The 9132-nt window shown below is 51.5% G+C and overlaps 1 protein-coding gene across 3 annotated transcripts; it reads left to right on the forward strand.

Annotated features, from left to right (window-relative positions):
• The first annotated feature begins 753 nt into the window (after nucleotides 1-753).
• Tm6sf2 (transmembrane 6 superfamily member 2) lies at nucleotides 754-6763 on the forward strand. Of its 3 annotated transcripts, none has more exons than XM_021638164.2 (10): nucleotides 754-1010; nucleotides 2145-2248; nucleotides 2866-2963; nucleotides 3035-3138; nucleotides 3520-3602; nucleotides 4113-4237; nucleotides 4642-4743; nucleotides 5085-5177; nucleotides 5559-5678; nucleotides 6345-6763. In XM_021638164.2, exons 1-10 carry the CDS (start codon nucleotides 916-918, stop codon nucleotides 6552-6554), a joined length of 1134 nt encoding a protein of 377 aa, XP_021493839.1. In that variant the 5' UTR covers nucleotides 754-915; the 3' UTR covers nucleotides 6555-6763. The 3 variants fall into 3 exon arrangements, with proteins under 3 accessions (XP_021493839.1, XP_060237894.1, XP_060237893.1); XM_060381911.1 differs by having other exon boundaries at nucleotides 760-1023; XM_060381910.1 differs by having other exon boundaries at nucleotides 760-1010; nucleotides 2112-2248.
• The last annotated feature ends 2369 nt before the right edge of the window (nucleotides 6764-9132 follow it).

The following is a 9132-nucleotide window of genomic DNA, read 5'->3' on the forward strand; positions in this document are numbered from 1 at the left end:
ATATGCTTTGCCATTCCCTCCTCATGCACATACAAAAAAATTAATTTTAAAAAGCTCTCCAGCCACGGTATTGTACTCATTTAATCCCAGCACTCAAGAGGCAGAGGCAGATGGATCTTTTGAGTTCAAAGCCAGGCTGCTCACCAAAGACTGTTAAACAAAAAAACTGAGTTGGAGCAGTGACTCACTGCCTGTTCTTGCAGAAGGTCCAGATCCCAACGCTCACACGGGTTACAGCCATCCTTCACTCCAGTTTTAGGGGAGTAGATGTCCTCTTCTAGCCTCCTTGCACACTACATACACATGAGAAAAGACGCGGTGAAACACCCACATACATAAAATGTTCTTAAACATCCCTAGGGCTAGGAAGAAAGCTCAGTGGTTAGTATCTGCTGCACGGTCATGAGGTTAAGAGTATAGATCACAGACCACAACAACCTGATGCTCCAAGCACACCTGTAACCTCAGCTCCTGTCTCTGTGAGACGCTGTTTCAAAAGAACGAGGAGAATGATAAATCAGGACTCCCCACAGTCTTCCTATTCTGGTCTTTACACCCCTATGGACATACAATACATCTCCCCAAGTTCAGCTACACAGGTGAATGGTGTATGAGGTGGAGCTATGAACTGGGTGGAGAAAGGGGCGTGGCCACTGCCGGCGGGGAAAGGGCTGAGAAGCGGGAAGGGGCGTGGCCATCGCCTTACAGTTGCTGAATGGACCGAGAAGGGAAGCTTGTGGGCGGAGTCTCGTGGGGGCCAGGCCCTGCAGACTAGCCAGGAGTCCTATCGTAGGTAAGGGTGGCCTCCCGGCCCGCGCCGGACGACCTTTGCGCGGGGCAGGTCCCTGGCAACCTAGAGCTCAGACGCGCTGAGGTCGCCGAGCCGAGCGTCCCGGGGGTCGGGGCGCTGCTGCCATGGACATCCCGCCGCTAGCTGGCAAGACTGCGGCGTTGTCTCTCGGCGCCCTGCCAGTGTCCTACGCGCTCAACCAAGTCTCAGCGTTCTCACAGTGCGTCTCATCCGTGAGGACCACGGGGCTGGAGGGAGGTTGAGGGGTGGCCTGGCCAGGGGGTCGAAGCTGGGCCTGGGGGACGCCTATGCAAGCAGAAATCCCTTTCTGGCCGCACTGAGTCAGGCGGATGCTGTCGTAGGCTTCTGGGAAAAGGTGATGTGGAGCCATAGTGGGTTGGGGCGTTTACTGGTATTCCAGGGATGCACCCGGCTCAGGTTCCAAAGTCGCCCAGGGTCAAAGTATTATCCTAGTGAAAGCCCTACCGGCCCAGCTTCCCTGCCACGCTTGCCCTGTTCCATTGCCTGTCTCAGGCCTAGAGTAACTTCCCCGTAAACGAAATGACCACCCTGTCCCTGTCTTCTCTCTCTAGACAGACCCTGGAAGTTCAACAAGCCCCTCAATCCAATGCTCAGCTGATCCAAACAGTAGGACAGAGGGGGCTTTAGCTGTAGGTCAGGCTCCCTGATGCCAGTACCTGTCTCCTGGGGATCTGAGTGATCAAGTGCCCTCTGGGAGCCACTGTCCCTTCATCTGTCTAATTCTCACTATAGTTGTGGGTGAGGATCACGGCTCTGTGCAATGTCAAGATTAGTGTTCTTGGCATTGCTAGTTAGGTGAAATCAAGCTGGGTTCATGAATTGTGGGCCTGGGTAGTGTAGGAGAATTGAACAAAACCATGCTGTGTGGGGCTGGGCTTCTGTTATCTATGCAACTAGCTTAACTGTCTTATCAGGTTGGTGAGGTAGATCTGGGCAAGGATAGGGTGGAACAGTTGGAGGCATTTGGAGTTTAGTTTGGGAGGAACTGGGATCCTCAGGGAATACAGGAGACCCTCCTCATCAGGGCCTGGCCACATGAGGAGTGAGCCTCAATGACTGACCAGACAAATCCAAATGAATGAGTATCAGCTAATGATGGAATTATTGGAAGTAACAGAAAGGGGTCGGGAAATCGGGGAGGGCTTCTAGGGGAGCAATATGGATGGGCCTTGAAGGATGAGTAGAAGTTTGCCAAATAGAACTCCTAAGCAACAAGTCGCTAATAGGGAAGGCAGTTTTCATTCTCATTCGCTGATACTTTCTGAATTATTCCTCTAAGAGGTCTCGCCTAAGCATGGCCTCCCTTCTTCAGGACCCTGTGTGTGATGTTGGTGAGTGCACTGATCTTGGGTCTGCTCTTCATGACCATCTACAGCCTATCTCATGGGGAAATCACCTATGACCCTCTCTACGCTGGTGAGTCACTGGGAGGTGGTGGGGAGCAGGGCTGTACGGGCAAAGGCCTCTCCATCTAGACTTGGGATGAACTAAGGACCTCCGTTAGTCTTTAAGGGATTCCCATTAACCTGTGGAACTCAGAGGGCCTGGAACAACGTTAGACTGGAAAGCCTCAGAAGACCCCTTCTCCTCTTTCAGAGTTAGAACTCCAGAGTTCAGAAGTAATTATGTCTCCTCCATCAGAATAGGCCCAACCCAGCATTAATATAGCCCAAGCTGACCTTGTATGCCAGTCTTCCTGCCTCTGAGTGCCAATTGCTGGGATAAGAATGGCAGCTTATCCAGTATGGCCTTGTCACTGTGCCCTGGATCTCATGTTGCAAGCCCAATTATAAGTTCAACTGAAAGCCAGGTGTGGTGCTGTGGGCCTGTAATCTGAGCACTTGGGAAACTACAGCAGGAGAATTGCTATTTGTTCAAGAGCAGCCTGGGCTACAGAACCTGTGTCGAAAGAACAGAACCTGAGATTGCCCAGGTCCAACTGTCATTGTGTTGGCTTTAGCCACACCATCCTTGGGCATAGCTCTGCCCATGTCAACCCCACTCACCTATTCAGTCCCATGCTCTCTCTCCAGTCTTTGTGATCTTCTCCTTCACCTCTGTGGTGGACCTTGTCATTGCACTCCAGGAAGATGGCATCCTGATGGGATTTATGGATTTCTACACCAAGGAGGTAGGTGTAGGGTGGCTGGGCGTGGTCCTTGTCTCAGCACGCATGCTCCTGAGCCCCACTGCTGCCCACAGGGCGAGCCCTACCTGCGCACAGCACATGGCATCTTCATCTGCTACTGGGATGGTACTGTACACTACTTGCTCTATCTGGCCATGGCCGGTGCCATCTGCAAAAGGTGAGGGGGACACGGAAGCCTAGAAACCCAGGAGGAAGTTGATTCCTGAAGTGGGTTCCGGGTCACTGGGGAGCCGGAAATGTTTGAAAAAGGGGTATGATCACCCAGGGATGGCTAGCAGATGTTTCCAGAGACTGCCAACAGGTGTGGTTGGCAGGAGACCACATCTTCTAGACCACTGGCACCATTCCCAGTGCTTGTTGTTCCTGTATGAGGTGCCATCCTCGCACATTCTGAGCATGCTTAGATCTACGTTCCATCCTGGCTGCCAAACATGAAATAAATAAATAGCCCAACAGGGACGAAAAGGCAGCCTCTGGGCTCTAGCAGGGGTTGAGATTGAGGGTTAGTTGACCATAGTTTTCCCCCTTCACTTCCCAGGAAAAGGTACCGGAATCTTGGGCTCTACTGGCTAGGGTCCTTCGCCATGAGCCTCCTGGTGTTCCTCCCGGGAAACATCCTTGGTAAGGATACAAATTCTGAGGCTCCGCATGTCTGAAGACCCAATAGCCCTATGCCTTGACCAACAATCAAGATACCCACCTCTCCCTTTCCACATGGAAATAAAAGAGAGATGACATTAATTCTGTTGCTCTCCAGGCTCCTGGCCCATGATGTCGGGGGTTTTCCAGAATGCTCTTCACACAGGAAGGGAGTTTTAGGGTGGCTTTAGTGAAGTCTTGTTAAGTAGATCTTTGGAGGTAGGGTGGAGATGATAAGACCCAGGTTGAAAGGGGTCAGAAATCGCTGAGCGAAGGGGATATCATCCAAGATGGAAAGCACAGACATACATATTCAGAGGGTAAATTGAGGCAGGCCAGAGAAGGAGAATGCTGGGAAGACACGGAGGGTAGGAGAGCTTGAGCAAGGATAGTGTAAGGCAAAATCATGTCCTTGCCAAGGTGAGGCTCTTGCGTGGCCCAGTTGCTATTAGGAGCTTCTTTGCCAGTCACATGACCTCCCCACCCTGGCAGGTAAATACAGTTCAGAGATCAGACCTGCTTTCTTCCTTGCTCTCCTTTACGTGCTGGTTCCATGCTGGGCTGGTGTGAGGATCTTCAACCAGTCCCGTGCACCAACCTCCTATACCCTGGACATGGTGAGTGCCCTGCCGGCACCTGCCTGTGAATGGCTTTGGATCAAAGGCTGTGTGTCAAGCTGGGTATGGTGGCCCATGCCTATCATCTGAGCACTGGGGACACAGAGGCAGGATTGCCATGAGTTTAATTCTAACTTGGGTTTTATGGTAAGATTGTCTCAAAGCTCCGAAGACTCAAATGTGGCTTGGCAGGAGAACACTGGCCTAGAATTCCCCAGTAAGGGCTCAGGGGTAAAACACTTACTCAGCCTATACAAGACCTAGCCTCAATCCTCAACTCATGTCTAAATGACTGTATTCTTAGGAGAGCCTCCTTGGTTCTCAGAAGATCGAGAGAAACATTTGTTGAGCATTCTGCTGGATTCCAGACCTCTCTGGCTAGCTGACTTTTTCACATGGGGCAGGTACAGGAGGAACAGAAGAAACGCCTCCTACAGCGCCCAGCTGACCTGACCCTCATCATATACCTCATCCTTGCTGCATTGTTCACCCTCTTCCGGGGCCTGGTGAGTCTGCCTTGGCTGGGCACCGTACCCCTTCACTTCCAGTCTCCCTGTTCAGCCTGCTTCTCCCAAATTTACTTTTTATTCGTTGCCAAAAGGACAGTGTTCTTCTGTCTGATCACCCAAGAAAGTTCTTCTCTAAGTCTGACCCAAATGTTTCATGACAAACACCTATTCCCTGTAGCCTCTTGTCTATAATTTTACTGTAGACCCCAAGCCAAAGGGGGAGAAGTAGGGAGGGCTAAGCAGGACCAGGGTGATTATTGTTGGTTCGGCTTGAGAGCCGGAGTGGGATGGTGCCTTTGTGAGATGTGTGACAGGGATGGTGATTTTCTGTGTCTTAGGTGGTACTTGACTGTCCCGCAGATGCCTGTTTCATCTATATTTATCAATATGAGCCATACCTGCGGGACCCCGTGGCCTACCCAAAGTTGCAGGTGAGAGGACAGGTGGGAGGAGAGGACCGTGGTCCTGCCCCAGCTTCTTTGAAGCAGTTGCCTGAAGCCCATGCCAGCCAGGCAGATTCGCAAGCAGACTTCAGGTACGGTGGGATCCAGGTGCTCAAGGACACACCCCAGAACCACTCCAGGGGTTCATCCATCCTCTTAGCTACCCTAAGATTTAAGAACATGTTTCATTCAGGCTCGTATTAGCCCAGCCTGAATGACATGCCCCTGTCAATCATATTAGCCTTGGAAATAGGGTGTTCTAAGTTGCTAGGCCAGAGTCCTTTACTGCCTCTGCAGCTGAGTACAGACTTGCTGTGTGTGATAGGAGATTACCTACCCTGTGCCCTCACAGGCTGTGGTCTCCCCTAGATGCTGATGTATTTGTTCTATGCTCTGCCTTTCTACTGCCTGGCTGCCTATGGCCTCATCTTCCCTGGCTGCTCCTGGCTGCCGGACTGGGCCTTGGTATTCGCTGGAGCCATTGGCCAGGTAAGGGGTAGTAATGATGGACCCCAGGCCCATTGGCCCAGAATTCCCTCGGCTCGGGGAGATGGCCAGATGTACAGACAGTGCTAAGCTTAGTCAGAGTTGGAGAGAATCATAATAGGATATGGCTCAGTGGCCCAGTGCTGGCCCGGTGCGTGCACATACCTAGCTTCCATTTCCAGCACTGGGAAACAAAAACAAAAAACAAACAAAACCTCGGAGGGAAGGAGACCCAGGAGTTGAGAGAGATCTTGGAGTGGAACGATTGAAACCCATGAAGATAAAGGCAGGGAAGGCCATCCATGAATGGGGACAGCACAGGAAGACAACAAAGAGGGTATCAAGGGAGAGAGACGAGAAATTGGAGCCTGGTGTTGACGATTATGAACTCTAGGTTCTGGGCATGTGAGGAAAGGTGGGGAGCCCTGGGAGGGTTTGAGCAGTAGAGGGCTCAGAGCTATTTCTGGTTTCCTGGGAGGAAGAGAAAAAAGCCTTGACCCAGCCACAGCAAGGGGACCGAGGAAGGAATCTTCATCGATAACAGTTGTGAGGAGGAAGAGTGGGACCCAGGCCAGAGGCAGGGAAGTTTAAAGCTGAACAGTGTCTGGGAGGGCGGCGGCCTGAGGGTGGCGGTCTGACCTGTGTTCCTTCCTCCTGCATCCGTGCCAGGCACAGTTCTCACACATGGGTGCTTCCATGCACCTGCGCACACCCTTCACCTACCGAGTGCCGGAGGACACCTGGGCCACCTTTTTTCTGAGCAACCTGCTGTATGCACTGGGTCCCCACCTGCTGGCTTTCCGCTGCCTGTGGCGGCCAGCCTTCTTCATACCCACGCTGCCCTTGGCGCCCCAGGGCCAAGACAAGAAGCATCAGTGAGCATGTGCACCTCTCTGCTAAGAGCTCAACCTGTACAGCCTGCCTTGCCCTCCAAGGGTGGAGTGGACCTTTTAAAGCTGGGTAGACATCTGGAGAAGTTGCAATCCATGCCAGGAAGGAGTGTAGGAGACCCATGACAAGGTGTCTCTCGTGCGATTTACTCATCACCTCCCCCATCCTTCTAATAAAAGCCCTTTTTGTGCCTAGGACATCACTGATTGTTTCAGGGAGCTGTAGCAAAGGATCATCTACTTGCACCCCGCAATGGGAGAGCAGGGTGCTTACAGCCACTGTGGCTGCCCGGAAGCAGAGGGGCCAGGACTCTCAAAGTCAGCCTGTCAGTGGGTACAAAACTCCATGTTCCAGCTGGGAAAACTGAGGCTCAGAAGGGCTGAGACATGCAGCAGTCACACTGGGAAGAAGCACAGCACAGCATGGGCTGTGGATGCAGCTCAGTCACCCACACAGTGCCTGTTGATGACCATTCATCAGGGCGTAGCTCAGTCACCCACACAGTGCCTGTTGACCATTCATCAGGGCCCTAGTTTGCTCCCAATACTTCATGTGCAGTGGGACACACCTGTTGTCCTAGCCCTGGGGAGGTGGAGGCAGGAGGATCAAGGATCAGGGTGTTTGGCCACATAGCAAAGTGGAGACCAGCTGGACTATGTTCTCATCCCTCCACACAGGGGCCATATGTCAGTCAGTAAAGTGCATGAAGAGCTGAGTTCAGGGGCCCAACACCCAGGTAAAAGCCAGCGATTGTGGGGACAAATCTGTAACCCAGCCCTGGGGCAAGGGTGGGGAGAGGGATCCCCAGAGCTCACTGGCCAGCCAGCCACAGGTTCAGTGACATACCCTAACCCAAATCAGGTAGAAGCTGGGAGTGGTGGTGCATGCCTTTAATCCCAATGCTCAGGAAGCAGAGGCCAGCCTAGTTTACATAGTGAGCTCCAGGCTAGTCAAGGTTGTCTCAAAAAAACAGAGAAAAGGCTGAGAGCTATCGAGGAAGATACCTAATGCTGACCTCTGACCTACACATACCTGTACACACAAGTGCAATATAAACACATACCACACACAAAGTGGGGAGAGAGAGAGAAGAGCATAACTAATCAAATAGTGAAGTTTCTAGGCATCTGGAGAATGCCATGCAGGCTGCTGCCCTGGGCTTGCACATTCTCTGAGACTGCAGGAAGTGAAGGTTCTAACTGAGCCACAGCCTCTCTTGGCTCACTTTCCAGAGCTGCTGAGGCTAACTAGGCAGGAAAACGCTGGAAAAGGATTCTCTAGTTCTGTTTTTTAGTCTGGAAATTGTGTGAGGAGTGGAATTGAAGGATGAAGAGGGCACAGTGCCCCCAGCAGGATCCAGTGTCCCCCTGGCTTCTAGTGGGAACACAGCCACCACGGCAGACTGCCTAGCTTGGAGATGCATGTGGGCTGAGTGAGCACAGGGCTCCCTGGGTGCCAAGGACAAGTGGAACTGAGACCTGTGGGTCCCTATGCTGGAGCCTAGGTTTCCAGGGTGCTTGCCCAGTGAGCAGATGGGTAAACCCAAGCCCCTGCAGCCAAGCCAGTCTGTTCCACCAGTGCAGGGGAATCATTCTAGAAAATTGATACAACATCTGGTCATGGAGCCCAGGCTAGCCTCAAACTTGCTAGCCTTCTGCTTTAAGGCACAGTGCTAGGAGCCTGTGCCTCCATGCCTGGCTTTCCCAGTTGTTGTTGTTGTTGTTTTTTAAACAAAACAAAACAAAACCCAAGATCTTTGTGTAGCCCTGGCTGCTCTTGAATCTCACTCTGTAGAAGACAAGGTCTTATGTGGCCCAGGCAGGCCTTAAAATCCCAATGTAGCCAAGGTAACTTACCTCCCTCGGTTTTTAAAAATATTTATTTATTTATTTATTATACAGTGTTGTCTGCATGTACATCTGCACGCCAGAAGAGGGCACAAGATCTCATTATAGATAGTTGTGAGTCGTGATGTGGCTGCTGGGAATTGAACTCATGACCTCTGGAAGCGCAGTCAGTGTTCTTAACCTCTGAGCCATCTCTCTAGCTATTTACTTCTTAATTCTATGTGCATTAGGGTGAAGATGTCAGGTCTCTTGGAACTGGAATTACAGACAGTTGTGACCTGCCATGTGGGTGCTGGGAATTGAACCAGGGTCCTTTGGAAGAGCAGACAGTGCTTTTAACCACTGAGCTATCTCTCTGGCCCTCTCCCTTCCCCTAGTTTGTTTTTCTTGAGACAAGTTCTCTCATTATGTAGCTCTGGTTGTCCTGGAACTTGCTTTGTAGATCAGGCTGGCCTCAAACTCACAGAGATCAGCTTGTGTCTGCCTTCAGAAATGTTGGGATTAAAGTGTACACACCGAATGTGTAGCCCAGGCTGGCTTCTAGCTCATGATCCCTCTGCTTCTCTTGTCTGTTTAGCGTGTCTTACCAACATGCACAGCCACAACTGGCTGTAATTTGAACTTCTAACTCTGCTTCAGCCTCCCTGCTGCTGAGGGGAAAGGTAGGCGCCATTACCCTGCCTTTTTTTTTTTTTTTTTTTTAATACATTATTCTGCCT

The sequence above is a fragment of the Meriones unguiculatus genome, chromosome 4 (assembly GCF_030254825.1).
Source record: "Meriones unguiculatus strain TT.TT164.6M chromosome 4, Bangor_MerUng_6.1, whole genome shotgun sequence".
Taxonomy (NCBI): Eukaryota; Metazoa; Chordata; class Mammalia; order Rodentia; family Muridae; genus Meriones; species Meriones unguiculatus.